The sequence below is a fragment of the Arachis hypogaea genome, chromosome 13 (genome assembly GCF_003086295.3).
Source record: "Arachis hypogaea cultivar Tifrunner chromosome 13, arahy.Tifrunner.gnm2.J5K5, whole genome shotgun sequence".
NCBI lineage: Eukaryota > Viridiplantae > Streptophyta > Magnoliopsida > Fabales > Fabaceae > Arachis > Arachis hypogaea.
The window spans coordinates 9,975,656-10,000,437 of NC_092048.1; the positions used below are offsets into that span (position 1 = coordinate 9,975,656).

At 35.4% G+C, this 24,782-nt stretch overlaps 2 protein-coding genes and 1 long non-coding RNA gene across 7 annotated transcripts; 1 reads left to right on the forward strand and 2 right to left on the reverse strand.

Annotated features, from left to right (window-relative positions):
* Positions 1-392: 392 nt before the first annotated feature.
* Positions 393-3,633, forward strand: LOC112737101 (peter Pan-like protein). Its single transcript, XM_025786858.3, has 7 exons — positions 393-572; positions 690-905; positions 1,477-1,707; positions 2,209-2,301; positions 2,384-2,571; positions 2,834-3,027; positions 3,255-3,633. The coding sequence occupies exons 1-7, from the start codon at positions 570-572 to the stop codon at positions 3,398-3,400; spliced, it is 1,071 nt and encodes a 356-aa protein (XP_025642643.1). The 5' UTR covers positions 393-569; the 3' UTR covers positions 3,401-3,633.
* A 5,347-nt stretch (positions 3,634-8,980) lies between these two features.
* On the reverse strand, positions 8,981-10,872 carry LOC140177841 (uncharacterized). Its single transcript, XR_011869335.1, has 2 exons — positions 10,335-10,872; positions 8,981-9,673 (listed from the first exon to the last, which is right to left on the reverse strand). It is a non-coding gene; the product is annotated as an uncharacterized lncRNA (long non-coding RNA).
* A 960-nt stretch (positions 10,873-11,832) lies between these two features.
* LOC112737102 (ENHANCER OF AG-4 protein 2) lies at positions 11,833-24,545 on the reverse strand. 5 transcript variants are annotated; one of them, XR_003168873.3, is made up of 13 exons: positions 23,878-24,545; positions 23,353-23,429; positions 20,340-22,130; positions 19,757-20,255; positions 18,789-18,897; positions 18,536-18,648; positions 17,712-17,899; positions 16,375-17,032; positions 15,783-16,278; positions 15,427-15,522; positions 15,235-15,336; positions 14,303-14,478; positions 11,833-12,478 (listed from the first exon to the last, which is right to left on the reverse strand). XR_003168873.3 is itself a non-coding variant. In XM_025786860.3 (12 exons), the coding sequence occupies exons 1-11, from the start codon at positions 23,986-23,988 to the stop codon at positions 15,266-15,268; spliced, it is 4,209 nt and encodes a 1,402-aa protein (XP_025642645.1). In that variant the 5' UTR covers positions 23,989-24,545; the 3' UTR covers positions 11,833-12,478; positions 15,235-15,265. The 5 variants fall into 5 exon arrangements, 3 of the variants coding, with proteins under 3 accessions (XP_025642645.1, XP_025642644.1, XP_072067273.1); XR_011869334.1 differs by having other exon boundaries at positions 23,353-23,421; positions 23,878-24,493; XM_025786860.3 differs by lacking the exon at positions 14,303-14,478.
* Between the last annotated feature and the right edge of the window lie 237 nt (positions 24,546-24,782).

Sequence of the window (24,782 nt, forward strand, 5' to 3'; positions counted from 1 at the left end):
TCATTTATTTTTATTATTATTTTTTGTTGTGTCTGAAAGCATAATTATTCATTTTGATATATCAGACTGTTACCATATTTATTTACCTATTGTTCTATAAACTTTTAATAAAAAAATGTAGAAAATAAATCATTCTTAATCAGCTAATTTTAAATAAATATAATTAATAATAATTAATTTTATATTTTAAAAATAAAAATTAAATAATTATTAATTAATAATAATTAATTATAAAATACAATTCAAAAATATTTGTTACAAGGTCTCTTTTGGTTATCAACCGGGATTAATTTTTAATATATATTTTATATTTTAAATTATAAAAAAATCTCACTCTTTTGTTTGGTAAGAAAAATTCCCACTCTTTATTAAAAGATGAAATTGCAAAAAGAAAAAAGAAGAAGACCAACTAACTAATTAAACCCCTTAAAAGCCCTTCCTCTGAGCACAGTGACCCGTTAAACCCAAACCCTGTTTGGAGTCCGCTCTCGGTTCCCTCTCAGCCGCCAACGACTACCTTCGCCGGCGGCCTCACCTCTGATTTCCGGAGTTGTCAAACTACTTCAACCATGGTAAGCTTAATTCTTCTCTTTACGTTCTGCTGATTTAGCTGACCGTTTCTTCTATATTTTCGATTTCCATTATTCTCTTCCCCGCGGATTGGTTCTGACCCGTTTTGCACTACACAGAGGAAGAAGAAACACGGCGGGTTTCGAAGGCCTTTTGTGGCGAAGACCAACACTAACACGAAGCAGCAGCCCCATCTGGCTAGTGTGGACCCCATCACTGGCAAGAAGATCCCTAAAAGCTTCGTCTTTTCGAGAGGGAAGATTCCTGGTCCTCTCAAACAGCTTCAGATGGACCTCAGGAAGTTGATGCTTCCGTACACTGCTCTCAGCCTTAAGGTTACTCTTTCATGGCGATGCTGAGTTTTTTACTATCATGAAATTGCTTTCTCGGTTTCTAGCTCTAATTGTTGTGTTGTGCGCTTGGGATTCGAGAATTCCGGTTAGGTCATCTTAGTTAGTAGAGTTCTTAAGTTCAAATTTAGGGATTTGGTTGAGACATTAGAGTTATTGCTATCCAATATGCAATATGGTTTGATTTTCAACTTGTATTACTACTTATTTGTTTTTCCTGAATTGTTAAGTAGGAATATTTCTACAGAAACAATTAGATTGCTAGAAAACCAAGAGATTAATTTATAAGCATAATAGCATGTTGGGTTTGGCTCCACAATCTAGCTTCTCATAAAGATTTGGAATTCATTCCTGGAACCATAAGTCTTGCAAATTATTTGTGTTGCTTAGCTTTTTAATCAAATTGTTGACAATGAAATGGATTTTAATTTATACGAGAAGATAAAGTTGGTAGTAGTAGGGATTTGTAGTCATCACGTTGAATATTTATCACTAGTTTTAAGTGTTCCACAGTGACCTGTATGTTGACTACACCCTTATGGTTTCCTTTTTACAGGAAAAGAGACGGAACAATCTAAAGGATTTTCTGAATGTTGCTGGACCTATGGGTGTCACGCATTTCCTCATATTGTCAAAAACTGCAACTGCGGCTTACCTGAGAGTTGCAACAACCCCGCAGGGACCCACTCTTACGTTTAAGATAAATGAATACTCATTGGCAGCTGATGTTGCTAAATCTCAGTTGCATCCCCGATGCCCAAAAGATCTTTTTACGAATTCTGCTTTGGTAACGTATTCCACTCATACACAGATCCAACTATGGTTGTGTAGCTTAAAATTTAGAAAAAGGAATGCCTCAACTGCTTTGATACCATTACATCTTCTGTTATTCAAATTTCATCTCAAGTATTAACACAAAGTTTGCCAATGGGATGCAACTAAAGTGCTTAATTTTTTGTAAAAAAAGATGTTGGTTATTATTAAGCCTTTTTTCCCCAAACTTTTATGATATTATTACTGTCAAGTTGGAGGCTGATGGGATAGTGAAGACCTCTTGATGACATTGTTATTATACCAAATAGAAATCTGCTGTGATGTCTCTTCTCTGGTTATTGTCGTAACTGTTCGTGATGGTAATTAGTATATGGGGAATATATCACTGTTGCAACTGTTAAATTAGGGATTAGAATGTGTAGTCACATACTGCTTGTTATATAGTAACTATCAATAAGTCTTTATATGGGTTCATTTTTCATCCCATATTGATGTCTCTGTATTTTCTTGTCAGATTGTACTTTCTGGATTTGTGAGTGGAGATCTACCTCTAAAGCTTACAACTAACATGTTTCAGAATATATTTCCAACAATTGATGTTAAAACAGTGAGTTTTACTGATACATATGCATCATTAACTTACTTGACGCTCAAGTTCTTCTTTTAATTTGTGACATATACTGTTCTAGGTTAAGCTCTCTTCTTGCCAAAGGATCGTGTTGCTTAATTACAACAAAGACACTAAGCAAATTGATTTTCGGCATTATTCAATAAGATTACAACCAATAGGTGTTTCGCGCAGAATAAGAAAATTTGTGCAGAATCATCAGGTGCCAGATCTACGGAATCTTCAAGATGTGAGTGATTTCGTGACAAAGTAAGTCCCTTGCTTATCTACTTAAGCCTTCATTTTCCCATTTGAAGAATGGATATAATCCATTTCTAACATTTCCACTCATTATTTCCTTCTTCAAACTGGTAAATATGATATTTTTTTAGGAGTAAGATTTGTATTGAATAGATCCTATTTAACTTGTTCTTAATTTTCATATGAATTGTATTATGCACAGAAAATAAGAATGCTTTTTTTGTTTTTCCTTATCATTCTATTGTTTCTCACATCCACTTTGAATTTTAAGAGCTGGCTATGGATCAGAAAGTGAGGCAGATGAAGAAGCTGCAACTGTAACTTTGTCTAGCGATATTGGTAGGGTTAACCGTGCTTCGATGAAAAGTGCTGTCAAGCTTCAAGAAATTGGTCCCAGGATGACTCTTCAACTAGTTAAAGTTGAAAAGGGACTTTGTTCAGGAGAAGTCCTTTTCAGTGAATATGGTATATCATCTTGCAATTGCATATCCTTGTTATCTGTACTTCCTCGGAAACTCGCAAATTCATTCATTTTCTTCTCTTTCCTATTCCTTCATGTTCCTTAGTCCTTCTGTTATATGTACCTTAGTTTTAAATTCTCTACTAGTTTGCATCTTCTCTCTTAATGCCTTTTCCTTTCGAAAATACCTCCTCATCTCATTTTTTTGCCTGTATTTCTTCTTCCCTGTTAGGGAAACCTGGTGACAAAGGAAAACATGATGATGAAGATAATGAGATGCAGGACAATGAAGATGAAGATGATTCAGAAGGTAGTGAAGATCAAGATGGCAATGGTTCTGAAGTTGATGAAGATGAAGCCCATGAAGAACTTGATTAAGGGAAATGGTGGTATTCAGTTTTAGTGTTCTGAAAGTTATGAATGAATTAATTAATGGTGGTATTCAGTTAGAAAGTTGCCACCAGAAATTTTTCATTAGCCATTCTAGTGGCCTCGTATAAATTTTGTTTGGGTTATATATAAATTTTGTTTGAAGCAGTTAAGTTTATATATATTTAGAGTAACAAAAACCGGTTTTAACTCTTCTCGAGTTAAGACACTTTTTCCAGGTATTTTATTCGGCTGAAACTTAGTTATGCCAATTCTATTATCAACAATAAACAGGACTCCTTTAAAATGATACGCTTTAAAAAATTGGACATTGATGTTTGTTAAATTCTAACTACACATTTTTTAGGATATATCTAAATAATTGTAGAGAGATATAAAATGGTCAAAATATTGCATTGAAAATTACTGGAATACAAACTTTTAATTAAATAACTTTCTTTATTAAATATATTGAATTTACGCAATGCAGTAAATGAAACAATAATAAATATATGTTACATGTATAAATCTTTTTGAGTAATGTTATATATCTAAATTCTAAATTCTTTTATGAATTAAGTTTAACCAAGTTAAACAATACGACTTAAAATAATATTAGACTAATTTGGTTAATAAAAAAAATTGAATATATAGCATTATTATACGTCTTTTTGTAATTAAATTCAACTAAGTTAGCAAGTTCAACAAAATAAAATTCGTGCATGCTTAATCACTTCTCCTTTTCTCAGCTTCCTTAGCACAAAAATTCTTATTGTAAAGCACAAAAATTTATGGACATAACAAAGAAATTTGTGTACGTAGCACATAAATTTTTGTACAAACACAAATTTATTGATATAATAGAGAAATTTTTGTACATAGCATAAATTTTTATTCATAGTAGAGAAATTTTTACATGTAAATTTTTGCTACGAATGTAATTTGTTAGTTGGATGAATCAATGTTCTGGACACGTGATCTTTTAAAAATTTGTGTTGTGCATAAAAAATGTGTGCTGTGTGTCAAAAGTTTATGTTTTGTGCACCAAAATTTCTATACTGTAGGTTAGATATTAATATTTTTGATATGTAATCTTTTAAAATTTTTGTGTTATATACTAAAATTTCTGCCTTATATACCAAATTTTTTGTGTTGTGTACTAAAATTTTTGTGTTATGCGTATTTTATTAGTTGGGTTCAATATTCTAGACACGTGGTCTTTTAAAAATTTTTGTTGTGCATTAAAATTTTTTATGTTAGGCATCAATATTTTTGTGCTCTAATTTTCAAAATATATATAAAAAAAGAAGATGAAGAAGATGACGACGATGATAATAATGACAGAGGATGAGAAAAAAAAGAAAAAAAAAATCAAACAAAATAAGTAGCAACATAACGGTTTGCAAAAGAAACGTGCTATGACTACTTGATTAAATACTTGATTTAAAAAAGTTTGAACGCCTAGCTTTATTGATAAATATATATGAAATTTTTGTGTAAATTTTTTTTTTGAAATAAAAAGCTAACACAACAAGGTGAGCATCAACGTCTCAATAGAAAAGTACTAAATAGATAAAATAAATTAATTTCTAATCATCTTCGACAAAAGTCATCAACAACCCAAAGGATCAAATAGCACTCCACTCTTTGTAACTCTTAATCGACCTGTTAACTACTCCTGCAATACCTAATTCTTGATTCCTGAAAATTCTGTCATTCCTTTTTAACCAAGTGCTCCAAATGATAACAATGAAACCAAACTCACCAATATTCTATTAATTTGACTGCACGATTGACCCTGAACCACGTAAACTTACGGTCATTCAACTCTATATCCACCAGTTCGATAATGCTGTTAACACACTAGCGCCTTTTCTTTCTTCCAACTGCACAACCTCATTGAAGACACTCATGTAACAAAGAGGAACTTGACATATTTTCGATAAAAAATTTAACTCTTCCCGCACAGCAAGCTTCTCTTCCCTTGTATGCGCGCCACATACCAAGCAAACAGCACAAATAAAAATTATTGTTTGTCAATTCCCTTTCTATACACAACCATCTCTTCCATTTGTAACAATTACTCAACCTAAACATGATAACATCTCACATTATTAATAAACCTCCAGAAGCACCTTCCGATCCCACAAATTCCAAACTCACCGCATCATTATCCCAAAATTGCACTACATCAAACTTAGAAACTACCTCCTTCTTTGTCTCTATCAATCCTAACATATTTACATTATTTTTACGCTTAAATTTTTTTACCATTTTTCACTTTCTAACACCCCCTAAACCCCTCATATTCCACAAACTAAAATCATTTAAAAACTTTATTACACACCTTATTTCGGTTTTTGGGGCGACACCTTCTTTCTTTCTCTTTCTGTTTTGCTTGCTTTCTTTTTTGTGCCAATACTTCATTCTGAGCTTGGAGAATAGCAATAATGTCCTCATCCTCGTCATATAAAATAGCTCCTGATTCGACAACCAGATCCCACGCAGCCCTATTTTCAGCCATATCTTTATCCCAACTTCCTCCGTGTTCATCTTGATTAGTTTCACTGTCTGCATCCTGCTCTGAGTCCTCCGAATCTTCCAAGTTCCTTACAGCCCCTTCATCATCCAATCCAGTTTCCTGCACTGTATTCTCATCCTCTAAATCTGAATCTTGCACTGCATCACCCCTCATCAGACATATGCCAACATGCTGCTTACCACTCTCGTCCAAAATAGCGTGGATCTCATTAACTACACTTATTGGAATATTTTTCTCTGCTGTGTTGTTCGAACAATTCTCTGCACCTCCGCCAATCTCTTTTCCGGCTTGATTCTGCTCGTCGGGTGCATAAGGGGCTTCATGGTCCTCCCTGCCCTCCACGCCATCAAGTTCAGCACGGACATTATCACATCCGCCACTAGTAGCTGACTTCCGCACTGCTCCCAGATCTGCCTCGTCGGCGCTGTTCACCGTGGCATCAACCCCTTTGCGAACTCCATGACCAGCCACGCTCCTCTCTTCACCGTCAACTGCAGCAGCCAGCAAGGAGGCCCTTTTAAAACGCACAATGACGTTCTCTATCACACCACACAGCCACTTCGCCGCCACACCCCACTAACATATTGGGCCTTATATGCTTCAACCCAGCCCCAACTGAACTTTTGTTCAACACCAGATCAATCCCTTCTTTTCGCTTATCCCCGTATTCCCAAGTCTCCGTTCTTTCAGAGATTGCTTCGTTACTGATTGTTTGAGATCCCATAGATTCCGCACTCACCATAGCTGTCGGATACATCAAAGGATTATCCGTTCGCATTTTCAAAAAACCCTCATGCTACTCATCCAAATTCTCAACAGCAATATACCTTTCTATCCTTGTCATGCTCTGTCTCTGCCTCCCGTAGCCCCTGTGGCATCATTACCACCGCATCCCATCCCAACTCCAACGGTTCCCTCTGAATTTCTAGTTCTTCACTTCTATGGTGTTCCAAGACAACTCTCTCTTTCTTGTTCACCTCAATATCCTTTTCTTTAATTTTTTTTTTTTTTTGGTTTCCATCAGGAGACTCCTGACATCTTCATCGTGCATAGTAGTTTTTTCCCGGACATCAATCCTCCTCCTGTACTTAGCCTCACCCACAAAGATCTCTTTGCTCCTTAATCGCATTCCATTCATCTCCTTGATGACCTTTAATGCCCCTCCTTTTATAGTATACCTGATGAAAGTAAACAGATGGATCCAACCATACTTCTCCTTACGTGCCAAATAGATGTCATTTATCCTTCCTGTCCACTTGAACATATGAAACAATTCATTCTTTGAAACATTGCTAGGTAAATTATCTACAAAAATTGTGAATAATTTACTCTCTAATCAAAGATACACTTTCCAGTTCTAAATCCGTAGATATTTTTCAACATAGGGCTGTCTAACTTTATCCTGCCTTACATTAGACATAAATAATCAATTTTAAAAATTATATAATAATTATATAATAAAAATTAATCAATTTTAAAATAGTGTCATATATATATATATATAATTGAGAAATCGAAGTTCTTTTGTCAGTTGATATTGCTGTAAATTTGATTTAATTAAACTAAAATTATTTGCTTTACTATTTATCGGCTAAGAGCCTAAGACTAGAACACCGTAAATACGTCCCATGATCCAATGTTTTCAAAGGCCACAATTTCAGTGGGTTGTTTTATATTGGAAAGAACGATCACCGTTAATAACTTACAAACCATTAATATCTTTTCCTCCAACCTATCAATTATGAATACAAGAATAATTATATTTATTAAATTGTTTTTAGAGAAAAGTATTTATTTGTTTGACAAGAAAGAGAACCTAACAAAGTTTCCCAAAAACAGCAACAAATTTTGTTTCTCAAACTAACTTGTCCCAAAATCCATGCTTAGTTGAGGGACTTTGTTCCTACAACCAACCACATTTTCCATCCCTCAAAGTCTCAACCTTTGCATCCCAATCTGATTCCTTTTTATATAAAACAGATACCCTTTTCATTTTGACACATTTCAAATGCTTTTGTGTTGTTGAATTCCAATTTTATTTTATATTTTTTCGTTCTCTTCTTTTTCAAGTGATTTTCAAAATGGAAATGTTTATGTGGAAAGAGACTAATGGGTATTATCATGATCAATTTGCATGTGGATATGGTAAAAAGGTTCCCAAAATGATGTCTTCTTGTGCATCACCTCCTATTGCACTTGGATGCATCCAACATTCTATATCCAAAATGGACACGTTAGCTGGCATTGCAATCAAGTATGGTGTTGAGGTACTAGGTTATCTTTTTAGGAATTTCGTGATGAAAATGTCACTTATAAATCAGCCTCCATGCATGTCATGTAACTGTTTTATTGTATATCATATGAGACGTTATTCACGCAATAAACTCTTAGATATGGTGATTAAAGTTTTTGTAGTACCATATACCAATCACTTATCATATGCTTTAATCATTTATTAGATTTAATATTAGACTTTAAGAATAAATTTGACCAATATATTATTATCCACAAAACTCCTAAAAACAATCTTTTGGCATCCTGCAAACAGTATTTAAAATAATTGTTGAATTTTTTTTTGTTTGCTTCTTTCTGTCTAGAATTTTGAGCATTTTAATTTGCTTTGGGAAACTGTAGGTTGCAGATATAAAAAAGGTGAACGGGCTTGTTACAGATCGTCAAATGTTTGCTTTAAGGACCCTCCACATTCCTCTACCTGGAAGGCACATTCCAATCTCCTTTTTCATAAGTTTATTCAATTCAGAACATGACAATTATTTATGCTTTCAGAAAGCTCTTGTTAGGGCGCTATCCATGCAAAAGTTTGATAACTTGATCATCGTTCATTTATGCTTAAGCTTTCAAATTATGATATTTAAGTATTTCCTTGTCTAAATGAACATTTTGGAATATCTTTATACAAAAAGGTTAAACAAGCATAAACTTAAATTGTTACCATATAAATTGCTTATATAGGTCAAACTATGAACATTAACATGTTTGTCTCTCAATTTCTTTTCTTTGATATGAACATAACCTGGGTAAATATATTTGAGTAATTAGATTTTATATACTTGTTTTTATAGATTTCAATACAAACTTCCCTTCAAAATCATTATTTTCCATTAGCATTTGAATTATTGTTGATTTTAGATATTGTAACTCTGGTCACAGTCCAATCGATGTAGCAAGCTCGAAACTGTCTGAATCATTCCGGTCCCTAGAAGCAAATTCTTCTGGACAGAAGCTCACTGCATCCATGAACGCTTCACAAGGCTATTATGGAACTGTACCAACAGACTTGGAGGCAACAACTTGCAGCAAAGATTCATTGGATTCGGCAACCTCCAATCGGCCATGTCACCACCAGAAATCTAGGAGTTTGGCTGAAAGCATTATGGATGAGGTTATGCAGAAGTCAGAGATGGAGCACAACAACAATAAACGGAGTACTGAATCGGACATTAGGGCTACAGAGATCCTCATGAAGGAAGAGAGTATTGTTGGATTGCCATCAAGAAAAGGAAATAGCTTAGCTCTGAGACAGAAATCTGCTAGCAGGATTGCATTGCACATGGGAGGTGATTTTCTAATTGATGGAGTAAATGGTGTGAGGAGATCATCAAGTACTTCATGCTTGCAAGCTCAAGATAACACCAATTCTTCAAACATGAGGTCTAATTCAAGGAGCAACATGAAACAAGATTATTTCATGTTATTCTCAATTCCAAAACCAACCTCAACTGGAAGAACAAGCAAAGCTGCAATTGATTAGTTTTTTCCTTACCAAGTTAAAAGCAAAAAGTGACAAGAAAAAAGAAAATTAGAAAATTTCTCTGGTATCCTAACTTCAAATTTCTGGTTTGGAAACCAAGATGAAGTAGACCAATCATAATTTAGTAATTGTTTGTATGTATTAAAATTTATTTTCCTTTAATTATAATTTAACCCCTTTAAACCATTTTAACTACTACAATATTATTTGTCCATAACGCTATAGGTTGATTTTAAAAAAGCTACTACGTATATCCATAATTTAGTTATGAGCTCCATTGGAGTGGTATAAGAATATATATTGCTGCACATAAGAATTTCTATATTATGTAATCAGAAAACGGAATCACAGCGAGATATTGTGACGCTTCTCAAATATTCTAGCAGTAGGAAAATATAGTCAGACTACAAAGACAAAACAACAAACTATAAGTAACATAAGCTGCACAATTACAACAATAATAATTACAGCATTGGTACTTATGAAAGGTAATTACACGATTCAAGGAATGATTAAGGCGTGGCTATGCTACCCATTGGAAAATATAAATAAAGCCAAGACCTATCAATGATGCTCATAAAAGACTAGACCCAAGTGCAATTTTTGTTTGGCAAATTCAATTTGTTCACCTTAGAAAATCAAGCGGATACATCGTAGTTGCATTGTTCCAGAAATACCCTGTGATCGTTTCCTTCTATGCTAATGTCGTCGTTGAATTTTGATGCAAACTCTCTTTTCCAAACTTTGGCCAGCCTCGAGTTAATCTTACACGATCATTTTGATATTGTGACGAACCCCATAACTTATTATTTACATCGATGATATATAATAATAGCAATAATTGAATGTAATGACTAATGACCATATCAAAGGGTACATGTGCCAATAATTGAAGAGTTGGGATCTTAAAGTGAGAATTTTACTTAATTCAATAAAATGGAATTATTCCCATTTTTAATTTTCTTGATCCAATAGTAAAACCTTTTACACTGAAATACTCACTTTTCGGAGATCCAAATTCAAAATAGAACATACTAGATGCAAATCAAACAATTTACACAAACGATGCGTTGCATGTGTTCAGTGCAATTCTCTCATTTAGTTAGTAATACACCTATTATTAGGAGTTCAAGACCTACAAATTCATTCTGTTAGCATAGTCCCAGCTCAATTTGAATTGAATGTTCTACAAACCAAGTGAGTTGCAAGATTGAACACCAGTGTATCATCCTTTCACCTTGCATCAGTTCAGTATGAATCACAATATATTATTATACTTCTTCGTTCAACTTTTAATTTGGTAACCATTCATGTTGGACAAACAAGAAACCCATAGTATTGTTTTACTTTATGTATATTATGAAACAGCCAAATGGTAAGAGAGTGAGAAGGATGAGGGATTAGTTAAATAAGATGAAAGCATATGCTCCATAGGTTTCAATGATCGAACACAGATTTTACCAAGTGCTCTTAGAAATAAAAAACCACAAACAGAGACAAAAAACACTATTAGAAGTTGAAGACAGGAATTAAAAAGGTCTCGTATTTTTTTATTTCTCTTTTTATTTTTGGGTCCTTCTGAAAGACAAATTTTTGTGTCTCCATCTTATATATTTATGTCCTGATTCATCTACCAAACACAACCTTCGTGGCATATTACACTCTCCAAGGTAAGGGAACTTTTGCAAATTGAATACTGACGATTGAAGCCAGTGATGGACAGTGAATGCCTCAGGAGTATGAAAAACCCTCAAACCCATGAACCCATGATAGAAAAATAAGAGAAAAAAATGAAGAATATACTCACAGTGACGATCACAACTTATGATTAGTCATGATAACAACTTCTATGTCAAAAAATAACCTATGTAACACATACAATGATGACCAGCTACAAAGCCGCATTCAATTTAGATGTCTGCAACACTGATACTATGCATGATCTCTAGACAAGAGTCTGCTTATTTTAATGAGCATTAGGGTAGCTTAAATAGAATCCAAAAATGCATTCAGGTAGCATCTTGATCTAGCATCAGAAATTAGGTTTGGGGGAAAACAATGCTGATTGGATGCAATCCAGCAGAAATTCACCAGAAAATGCCGCTAAATACGGTAACCAAATTGATGTCGATCAGGATGGGATCACATGATTTCACAATATGAAGATGTAGAAAAGTTGATCACTTTTACAGACAGGACATATTTACTTATGTAGATAACTCAATACACTACATCCCAGTGAGCAAGTTCAACATGTCAGAAATAGACTTGTGACGACAAACTAATTAGTTTCAGTCCTTGTAAAGATCATTTTTGAATAGAGTCAATTGGCAAAAGGTAGAATCAGCCAAAGACCAAACATCTATGCAGCTCCTAACAAAACTTTCCTATTTCCACTTATGCAAGAATTAAAGAAACTATGCTCTTCTGCCTGGCGAAATGTATGCATTAAACAGTATCTATAAAAGAAACCTAGACATTTTAATGTACAATACTATGTTAGCTTGAGATGTTTTACTAGAGATTCTCAAAACATCATGAGAACCGTCTTTACAACTATAGATGCTACTGCTAGAAAGGAACTTAAGGAAGTCAGTTAAAAACTAAAAATACATAACTAATAAACTAACGTGTTGTCTGCTACGAAATTCCATGACAAATATTTACCTCAATGAGAAGGAGTCATTGCAAGCAATGAAGTTGACCTTATTTTTTGTTCAGTGACCACATTCAAAACATGACATAGCAATAACCATCTTTGTTTTGCCAATACCTGAAACAGTCAAGTTATTCAGAATTCATCTCCATGAATAAAGAATTGTTAACGGATAACAGAACATGTGTGTGTACCCTAAAAGCGGATTATAAGAGCCATCTCTTTCATTAAAAAAAAAAGGGGTTCAAATTTTTTTTTTTTTGGTTGAAAAAACATCGGGGAACAAACTGTAATGTTAAATTCTTATAACAATACCAGAAATATGCATCAACAACAACAAAGCCTTGTTCCACATAATACAAATTTACAAGCGAAATATCGAAATGTAAAGCCATCGCATAGGACATGAAAGAAAAAAGATTAACAGCAAACAAGAGCAGGATTAACCGGTAAATACAAGGTGTCAAGATTATGATACGATATTTATATTATCAAGCCATAGCTTCTTGTGCTTGTACATAAAAACACTACTTGCAGAAGTGAAAGTGATTTTCAATTAATATAAATTACACAAGAAACGATGCCAACAGCAATTCTTTGTAATTTTGATGAAGATCATGCAATGGTTTATCAACAAACAGATAGCTTCTACAGTTACTCCCATTGTACCAAAAAGAAAAAGTTACTCTCAAATATTCATTTAAAAGCTACTGTGACATCACTAATTTTTTAGGCATTTTGTCAAAGTTTAGAAGGACAAGAAATGGCCCCCAAGTGTTCCTAAAATAAACAAGTACTGCTACTCATTGGGAAATCAGAGAATGTCATTTAATTCTGCTTAAGTTTGCAAAATTGTTTAGAGATGATTCACTTCTTTTTTTCCCCTAAATCTTTACCCTATTTTATGTGACATCCTATACAAAAGAAAGTTCTATATATGTTTACTGTAAGGTAATCCTAGTTCAGATGGCCATAAATCCTGGAATGTTCACACGCTAGTACAATTCAGCAACCACGAACCAAATATTAACAACTGCTCTCAAAGAATCCAAAATTCCAACCATACAAAAAAAAAGGCAAAAGAAATAAAGGAAGATCAAGGGGAGAGAATGAAACATGCACTATTCAAACCAACAACCAGACAGTAGCAACTGAGAATAAGTTACATCGCTAGAAAAGTAAATGCCAAATGCAACTGAAGATGCCAATCTAGGGCAGCATCAAAGCAATTTGCTTAAATGGCATAGATTTAGATACACCATCCACCCACCTCTGGCACATGGATGGCTATATATATATGTGTGTGTGTGTGTCTGTGTAATAATAATAATAAAAGACATTCTATAAGCAAATTTGCAAATGAATGGTAAGTAAATAAAGGTAGGAAGCATTAGTTTCTTGTAGATGATGATGATTTCAAATTTTAGATACATAGTTATTTCCTAGAACTTGACACCAGGATTATAATTTTCTAAACAAAAAAAAGAAAAGAAGGTTTCAATGAAGCTTTAGAATCTAGTTAGTACTCCAAAGCATAGCATCAAGGAGAAAGGAAATAGGAGCTGCCCATGAATGCATAACTAAAATGATGGTTCAGTTGTACAAAATTAAGAAGAACGAGAATATTAACATTATGCACAAATCAGCCCAATTTATTTTCTTCCCTGATAAACATGACAAAAATAGTTCTATGCAAAAACATACAAAACCAATTTCACATGTAGAGAGCTTATAATTCTAGGCAGTCGGGTCATTAGAAGGCGCTATTTATTAAGAAAATGCAAGAGAAGGGAAAAATATAATTTGAAAATAAATAAACAAAGCTGATGGTAAAATTAACATCTGTTTATTCTAGTCAAAATTGGGTACTTGAAACTGAAGATCTATAATATATATATATGTTAGTAATAATTACAAGGGATGAGAAACAGATAAACTAACCAAGTCAGAATATGGGCCTAAAATGGAAGCAAATCTTTCTGGGATACATTGTCAGGAAAATTACAATATACACAACCCTGCCAAAAAGCCTCCACAAGTTTTCAAAAATTTCTTGAGGTGAACCTAACTTTGGAGGCACAATATGCAACCTTGAATGTGATCCACCAGCAAGACCACTGAAAGATAACACGAAGGCATAAATCAGTGCAGTGGAAAGAAAGAAGAGAACCTTAGAAACACGTTCTTTTTTCCTTGAATGAAAATTGAACAAGCACAGTAATAACCTAAAACCTTCTACTACCAAGTTCAGTACATGAATACCATGTATAATAAACAAATCCTTTCTCTTTGTGTGTAGAGAAATAAACTATGGAGAAGTTTGGGGAAAGATCCATGAATGAGGAAATCCAATCCAAACTCAAATAATTAAGTGTATGACTATACTTATGATTTTTAAAAAGACATGTTAACAATATTTAGACTTTCAATCATGTGATATGAATCTTTTCCCCCTATTTTCTTGCCATTCATTTTTATTTTCTTATTTTTAATGAAAGGCAAAATTTACTGGAAAGGGGAAAAGAGTACAACAAACAAATTGGGGAAAGCAATATCTCAAATTTTTCTGTCACTGAATCCATGCAAGCACAAAGACACAAGTTCGGAATGATGATCAAACTAAAAATGTCCCCAACAATTTGCAAACTTTGCAAAGCACATCCAAGATTTTCAACATAACAGCCTCATGTGAGCAATAGAGATACAGCATTCCATTTAACAGTTTCATACGTCATGCACTTTTATCTGAGAGATAACTGAAAAAAATTAAACAATTGGCTATTGTGATGTATAGTTCAGCTAAACAGACAAACCATTATGCAGAAATCAATTGTTCTAAAACAAGAAAATAATAAAAGAAAAAAAAAACTTACATGATACTGTTAAGAATACTCCAGTAAAATTTCAAGTCGGTCTCCAACAATTCAGAGCAGGCATGTCAGGCCTACAAGGCAACATCTGGGGAATACCATGTCCTGAAGAAGTTGTTTGATCCATATCATATGTTCAAACACAGTAGGCAGAGAATTAAGATAATCAGTGCAATGTGAAAATTATCTAGTGACCTGATGTTGGTGGAGCAGCAGGTATGTTATTTGGCATTGCATGCTGGAAGCCTATGTTGCTTACTGGTGGTCTTTCAACTGGTGGCCGGAAATGACCTTCATAACCATTACCAAAAACAAAACATTCATTTTACAACATTCAAATTGTCATTACAAAAAACACACACTGATAGCTACAGAGATTCAAACCACCCATGGTGAAAATAAAACAAATCTAAATTATTATCTTTTTAAATAATAAAGGTAAGATACCACCATAAGTTCATAACTGACTTTAGTAAATGATACATGCATAATAAAAGTTAAACAGTCATAATTCATATATTTGGTAGGCTAAGCTACATATATTCATGTACCTTCTTGCCCAAAGGGTGGACCAGAGCATGAAGGATTTTGCCCTCTCCAAACACCGTGTTGATTGTTTGTTTTAAATTCACTTGACGACATTCTCCATTGGTCATCAGCAACAAATTGCCTCCGGCCATCTGGAATGGATGGCAAAGGGAAAGGTGGATGGAATGAATGTGGAGGATGCTGCTGAACTGTAGGGTTTGGAAAAGAGTACTGACTTGAAGAACTTTGGGGTGGGGCAGGATGCCCTGGTCTTTGAGCAAACGGTAGATTACTCTGTTGAAATTGATGGTTGGCTTGGGGAACTTGCACATTTGCATACATATCATTTTGTCCATATTCTAATTGCCTTGAAGGGTTAAAACCAGAAGGTGGTTCCTGGGTGCTGCAGGCTGCTGTTGGTGCAAAAGCAGCTGCTTGTGGGAATATTTCATTCTTTGCAACTGCATTACCGTGACCTCCAGGAAAAGCATTCCCAGCCATTTGAACAAACTGATTACCCTGCACAGAGGGAAGTGTTTGCTAATATCAGCAATTAACATATATATATATATATATATATATAACCAGTCATATTAGAAAGCAGAATAGTCTTACACTTGTTGTGGCACTATAGTTATGAGGCACATTCTGATGATAACCTAACTGCGGAGACGACTGATGTGATGGCTGAGGTGGCCTTATTGACTGGGAGAGGTGCGAAGGGCGAGCAACTCCAGATGATTGTGGAACCAATGGCACCGTTGGGCACGAGGGTGGTAAAGGAGGAGGTGGGGGTTGCAACATTGGAGGTGGCGGAGGTGGGGGTGGAGATGGAGATGATGGAGGAGGTGGTGGTGGAGGTGAAGAAGGCAAAGGTGGGGGTGGAGGAGGTGAACCAGGTGGTAATGGCGGAGAACCCTCCACAGAAATGGGTATCTCTGCTGACATGTTTGAAGTAAGATCCAAGTTCCTATCTGATCCTTGGGGTTGCAAATCTACTTCATCAGAACTATTATGAAATTCAGTCCTTTCGTCCTTCAGGTGGCCTGAAACATCTTCCATTTCTAGTTCGCCATCCACATCCTCCAAGATACAATGGCGCTTGTCATTTGGGGTAACAGTAGAAGTTTCCGATTCCCCAAGGGTGGGCGTTAGATGTGCTGGAGATGCATCATATGTATCCTTACTTGAATTAACCGGTAAATCATCATCTTCCTCGTCGTCATCAAATGGTTGGCAAGATAAAAAGCCAGGCAGCTGAAATGTAGCATTACTGATATACAGCATCCAGGAATATAGCGTGAGTCAGAAATCAAAATTACTTTGAGAAAAATTTAAAATTTAATAGTTTAATCCAAAACAACAAATAGACAATAAAATATTTATGTGGTTAATCAGAACTCCGGCCAAGGAAAATGTAAAATGTGCAAATAAGTAATTTCTGCTTCCCTGTGATATGATCAGCTTTTTAAGTGAATATATAGTTTACACGGCCAGATTTTTCAAGTTATGCTAGTTGTTTAAGAGGATACCCAATACCTTCAGTTTAAAGTTTTCTTGTTTCTCCCCCCACAATCATAGTATTATAATTGGAATCCAAACATGATTACACAATTCATTCACCAGTAGATACTTGACAATAAAAGGCAGCAGAAAACAAGCTTTCGACAAAATAAGTATGACTGGAATAAATTGATATTTATGAGAAATTATGATATTAGTTTTTGACAAAATAAGTATTGATTTGGGAAAATTTCAAGCAATCATCCTTTCATCTGCACCCTAAACTATCAGCCTACTTTGTCACTGAGCTTAACTATGATAAGCCAACTTCCAAAAAATCAGTTAATATTGAAATGGAAAAATTATAATTACTGGAAGATGATAAATGATGTACAAGCAATCAATCAATCAATCTGTGTGTCTGTGTAAGTATGAAATAAACATCAGACCTGCCATATTCATCAACAAGCATGCCTTCCATTTCTCTGATTGGGTCATCCACTGACCGCTCAGCTCTAGATGGACGCCTGAGGGAAAGGCTAACTGTTATATCATCATTTGAAACTCCAATTTCATCCATGTGACGGCGAAGAACTGATTCAGGCAAAATTTTCCTCTCAAGCCACAGCCTTAGAACCTGCATGAAATAAAAAATATCACGGATGTGATATCTCCCTAGCATACATCATGCCTCCATTTTACTCAGCAAGTATTATGCAAGGATAGCCTAATGACATTAACGATAGAGCCAAATCATATGCCCCGTTTTGCATTCTCACCTGACACTCATGTAATTTGGATTTCAAATTCAGAAAATAATCCCGCTACTTTCCTTTTAAAACAAGCTGTTTATGTTTGCCCCTTCAAGTTTGGAGCAGTATCTACATGTACATTCTAAAGATTTTCGTAAGAAAAAAGGAGTGCAGTTGCAATCCAAAATTTAATAGCAATGTCCTGTTTCACCATTTTATAATGTATTTGATTGGAGCAAAATTCCCACATTTGTTAGAGAGCTCTTTTCACTCCTAATCATGTGCCAAGATAGGCTGTTTATGGCTTCCTCTAGGTCTATAATAGCAGCTTCCAGGCAATTGCCATGATTGATATACAAAGAGACTCGGTGCCTTTGTTGGGTCTTTAATTGTTTCTTTCTATCCTGTAATTCTCTGTCCTTTGGAGGATGTCTTAGCCTCCCCTAGTTCGACTCTGCTTACTTCATCTCAAATAAAATTCATGTTGTCATTACGAACAGAAAAAAAAAAAAATAGCTGACCTTCAGACACTGACGACGATTCTCACGCGCATTAGCCCCAGGGGGAGCAGCAGCACCAAGAAGGCGTGGCAATGCTGCTTGAACTATAGGGATGTAGGAGGCTCCAGCAATGCCTGAAAAACTCCATATAATTAGAAATATAGGTGCCATGAACAGAATACTATACAAACTTGCAACGTAGAAAGAAAGTGAAACAGAAACATCCATAATAAATGCTAGTAGGAAAAAAATGCTAAAGAATAAGCTTTCCCACCTTTCTGATTATGCGAGCACTGGGTGATGGAGTCCACAAGAAAGAACAAATCCACCTTGCGATGAAAACTAGTTTCACTTTCCAGCTTTCGGATGAGAAGTTCAACAACCTGTACATTGGACATGGATGTAAGTCCACTGTAGGACCAGTAACACTAACTACTAAATTAACATGGGGGCACTCTACTATACAGATTGAAGTGGTATAGAGAGAGAGTATAAATTCCTTTTATAGTTATTTTTTATTATTTTATTGTTATTCAAAATGTGGGTCCTACCTTTATCAATCTCTCTTTCATCCTATTAAAGAAAAAATCTGTAAACTTACATCTTTACCATATAATTCACCATTAACATGACAGCCAAATCAGTTAATAGTAATAATGTCTTAGCAAATAACCAATATATATTCACATTCCAATCTATGATAACTAAATAAATGAGAAAAGGGAACAAACCAAAATCCTAACCTTCATTAGTCCAAGATGTTCCTATTCCAAGATTTTCTATATGACCAATAAAAACATAAGTAATAAATTAACACAGAGGCACAAGTAAACTAATAGTAGGAACCCACAAACTACAGCTGAAACCATATTACCAACAAAAACCATGATGTTCCAACTTCTAAATCATTTATTCTCAGCAAATGCTTAACTTTATGCACTCATTCACATGGGGTTCCCCATTCCAACTACGCTGAACACTGGTTTAGTGGATACCAACTAGTTTTACAATTCCAACCCAGTTAATCAAAAAATCTCATAATCATATCAATGTGATGATGTAATCTCACAAAACAACATACTGAGACAGTGATTGAGAACAGTATTATAATATTCAACCTACTTAATGTATTATTAAATTCAATTTAATGGTTCATTCATATAGATTCACAAAGAAAACTGCAGGAGGCATGAATCACTATTTGATAAATAGATTAACTTGCAATAATAGGGTGGACCAGACCTCATTGGCAATGCCATACTTAGCACAGTCAATGGCAAGGCGAGTTGCACGCCCAATACTGTCCTTTGTTCTTGACAATGTTTCAATCATTCCTTCAAAAGCATCACGAGCAACAGCAGCCTCAGTGCCTCCACTAAGCGAACCCCCTGGACCCCTTTGTGCTGAACCAACTCTTACGTCCTCGATTTCCTCAGTATCAGGTTGATTTTGAGAAGCCGAGAGATGATCATTGGTTGATGGAGATGCCAATGTTGGATTCTCATAAACTGCCTGCACATCTGCCTGTGTAACATGGCCTGAGGCAGGCAGAAATGGCTGAACTGTGGATGGGCTAGGAGTCCCTTCTTGAATATTGTGAATGCTAAGAGGAAAACTTTGAGAATGAGCTTGTCTTCTTTTCGCCTGAGCAACCGCAATCAGATGCTTCATACTTTTAGCAGCTTCTGGAGTCCCAGAACCAATATATAAACTGCTTTTTTCTTCCATGCTTACATCCAAACTGCAATAACATAATCAAGGTAAGAAAGGAAAAAGTTAACAGAAAATAATTCCAAGAAATGAAAGGATTCATAAGCAACTATACCGATGAAAAGCATCAGCCTCCTTTAAACCACCTGTTGCCGCAGGAACTTCAGCATCCTGCTGCAATCTTTTTGGAGTAGTTTTAGAAATTTCTATTGAAGATCCAAGCTTCTTTTTATGAGATGCAGCCTGATTCTGAGAAGTACTTATGTTATTAGAAGACTTTGAAAACCCATGAGCAGCCTTCTTTTCAGTAGCATTACTGGAAACTTTAAGTGAAGGTTTGGAAGATTTATGTTGCTCAGCAGTTGACTTTGCTGCAGGAACAGACTGAGGTGATTTTACTGGAGACCCAGTGCGCAATTTTGCCACCTTTGAAGGAATTTGCTTTGGATCGAATTTTTCAGGACTATTATGTACAGGAATAATTTCATCAGCTTTCTCTTTCCCAGGCTGCTTAGAAGATGAGATATCATTATTTAACTGAGAAGATGCTTCTTTCGAAGGGATATGCTCAACTTCACTAAAATTTTTGTGAAGTGGCTGAGCATGATCAGATTTCTCTGGTTGTGCCTTGTTACTCTTCAAGACCTCCGGAACAAAAGATGGTGACTTAATACTTTTTACAGCTCCTCCATGAATAGGAGTTTTAGGTTCATCCTCATCGTCATCGTCACAGAGGCGAACAGCTCTGCGTTTCCGCGGTCCTGGTTTTACCATGACATTATTTGCATCAGCCTTCAGTCTAAGAGAACTCTTCTCTATCTTCTCATCAGAAGCAATGCTACCAGAATCAGAGACAACTTGTCGTACATGGCTGTGAACTTTGGTCCCTGGTAGTGCCTCAGAGCCAGAATCATCAGAACCTACACCAATGTGACTCCTTGATGGCATGCTTTTTTCCGTTTTCAAATTTGATATGGACCTTTTCAACTCTGGCTTTTTAGAAACTTTTTCTTCAACAGTAGAACCAGGAGAAGTGCTTCTATCATCTTTGGCATCCATGCGCTTAAGCTTCTTGGTATTCTTTGCATGTATTTGGATCTTCTTTTGCTTCCCAGAATCTTTGCAATCAGCCTCCTCAGAATCCAGGCTTCTTTTAACTTTTAATAAGGTCTTATTTTTTGTTCCAGTATGATCCTTTGAGTCTGAATGAAGAATATCAAGAGAATCTGGTTTAACAGAAAATGAATTTTTCCTTTTTTTCCCACTTTTCAATGTCTCTCCAGATCTGGAAAGATTAGCACCCTCAGTAGAGTCTCCTTTCATTGAAAATGACCCAGCAAAAGATCCACCATTTTGATTTCGATCATCTGCAGCATCATTTCTTTTTGAGTCGGTACCAAGCTTTCTAGGCTTGTTTCCATTTGTCAAAAGATTATGCACACCTTCTTCTTGTCTAAAAACACCAGCATTCTTTGCAGCAATAGATTTGTTAGCATTCTTTATAACTGGACTAACAGATAACTTATTTTTTACCACAGGTGAAGAACTTTCAAGGTCAGGTACAGACAGCTTCTCATCTTGCCTTTCATGTTCTCCAATTAATTGAGCAGACTTCTCAAAAGTAGAGCAAGCATTGCTATCTTTCTCACTGTTTGATACCGCAGCATCATTAGTGTCTGCTATGTTACCCACTCCTCCATCAACGGAAGGAGCCTCTGACCCAACATTAGAGTTATCAGTATCATCTGTCAAACCACTAGGCTTCTGTCTCTGTATTTCATCAAATGCTGCGCAGATTTCCTTCACAGCTTGAGTAAAGTACTTAGTCTTGCCTTGACCCCGTGCAGACAACTTATTTTTAGACTCACTGGTAAAAGTCTGAATATCTGCAGGGGCAACAAAAGCTCTGCGAAACAACATAACATGGGTGTGAGCAAACAATCTGATTAAAAAGAATAGATTAAGAAGTATTAAAGGAAGAGTTTCATAGGTATCATTAAATAAAGTTACTCAGGTATTTGGATTAAGGTCAGCAGACTATTTCTTCACTCTCTTATAAAGTTGTGAACTCATTGCTCATGTTTCTTGTTTTTTTGTTTCTTATAACTTGAGGGGCTATGTCTTCTGGATATTACACCTTTTAACATAATGATTCGCATATATCATTGACAAAAACAAGTCATTAAACCTGCCTCAAATACTCTATTTCACTTTCAAGACACTAAGCATAATACAAGTTTTTCAGAATTTTTTTTTACCAAGTGATTAGGAGTTTCTTCCTTGCCACGAGTTTTCAGCATAAGTCAGAAAAACAAAAGGCATGTGTGTTGTCAAAACAACAAGACTAAATGGCTCTTGAATAGATAAGTGAATCAGATTAATATAAACTATTCTTGTGTGCCCCTAATAGCTACACGTCCAGAAGAATAGGTCCTAGATAGATTGCAAAAACAATTTCACACTATGTTATTAATGAAGTCCATTATTTATATCCACCAGTGTGGGACAAAGAACACAACCACCTTGAATCCATATAATTACCAAATATTCGTAATAGACGTGTACCACATACATGTTGATGCAAACAGAAAAATTCAGAATCATATAATAACTGGTTAATAAGTAAATAAGATTGTTGTCATGTAAGTTACATTATGTAATGACTAATAATAGTATAATACTGCTCTTTGAACACCACAGTTCAAGAAATGCTAAGTTCGACTTTAGTACTTCAATGTAACTTTGTCTCACAGCTTGTATGCCAAAGAAACCACTTGAACAAAAACCAAAACCAAAAGCTAAAGCCTGTGGGCTTTGAACAGATATCATATGGATAAATAGTAATGAAACTTGTGCGAAGGTTTTATTTCTGATATTCCATCTATGTCATTGTTATCAACTTTGTACTTCCAGAATCAAAATTATAGTGCAACATTTCAACTTAAACTTGTTCCACTCCACTAATAATGGTCCTTGTTTAATTTTCTTCATCATGACTTACGAAAGGCAGTCCAGAAGAACTTAATACCATTCAGCTCTAATTACTTAACAATCTAATTATTCATATATTTCTAATTCTTAACCAAATGCTGATTACCCAGAAAAAAAGGGTTCAAAGAAGGACTTACATTTCTTTAGTACCGAAAAATTGAACAAAATATTTCTTTGGATCAGGGGGCTTCTGCCAATCTTCAGGCCTGCTTATCTAAAAAGAAAGAAGCAACAAAAGCACTTAACAACTTAATGTTCAGCGACCTTAGTTAATGCTACTAGTTAACCGCATAGCATGATAGCAAGGCAGAAATATTACATAAAGAGGAAAGGTAGCATACTAGCATGTTGGAAATGCTCGTAAAACAAATAAACCGAAAATCCTAGCTATATCCCACTAAAGGAGTCTCAGCACACACTAAATAAAAGTAAAAGAAACCCCTCATCTTCATCTCAATCAACATCACAAATCACAAAACTTAACAATGACAATACCGAATCATCAGTGCCACAGAGATTTCACATTGCAGCACAGTAATATTCACATGTAGGGGGAAAAACCTATTATTTATTTATTCAAATTCGAAAACAGAAAAAGAGGGTCGACGAAGAGAGAGAGAGAGAGAGAGAGAGAGAGAGAGAGAGAGAGAGAGTTGAGAGACCTTGGCAGGCCAAGCAGGGAAGCCCTTGACCTTAGCGAGGACGAGATCGCCTAACCTCAAGTGTCCGTTCGCCTTCGCCTTGTTCGCTCCGCGTCGACGCCCGGGAGCCATGACGACGACGACGGCGTCGATGCGGCACCACAATAATATCGAGAAGGAATCGAAGAGGAAAACGGCGTGGTTCGGAGGAAACAATTCGAAAAAACCCTAGAAAAATCCCGCGGAAGGTGCCGCGGAGGATCGACAGTTGCCGGCGGGGAAGGACGGCGGGAGGGTTAGAGCGGCGGAGGTGGCGGCGGAGAGGGATGGCGGAGCATTTGAAAGGAAAAGAGAGAGAATCTGTTAGGAGAAGAATTGAAGGGGGGAGAAGAGGGGAGGGGGTTGGGGGATTGAGGCGGTGTAGCTTCGAAGCAGAAAAGGGAATGGGAAGAGAGAGAAAGAGAGAGAATAGTAGATTTTGGTGAGAGGGTGGCTTAAGCCAGAAGAGGGGGGAGAATGGGACCTATTGGGAATTTCTTCTTGATCTTTCTTTCTTTCTTTCTTTCTTTTTTGTTTCTTCCAAACACTCTCTCTCTCGTCTCAACTCTCAACCCACGAGGCCACAAGGCACAAACCCAATAAGTTCATCTCTACACTTTCTTATCTTTTTCTTCGTCTCATATTATTTCATTTTTTTTTATTTTGTTTACGTCTTATAATGTTGTTACACTTTTTAATTTTAAGCGATAAAAAAATATATTTTGCCATACCAAAAATGTTAATTATCTTTTAACTTTTAACTTTTAATCAGTTTTTTTTTTAATTTATTATTTAATTAATTTAAATACCCACTTTTATGTATCATTTGGTTAAAAAATTAAAAAAATTATTTGTTTTTTTTTCCTAAATACTGAATAAAGGATAAT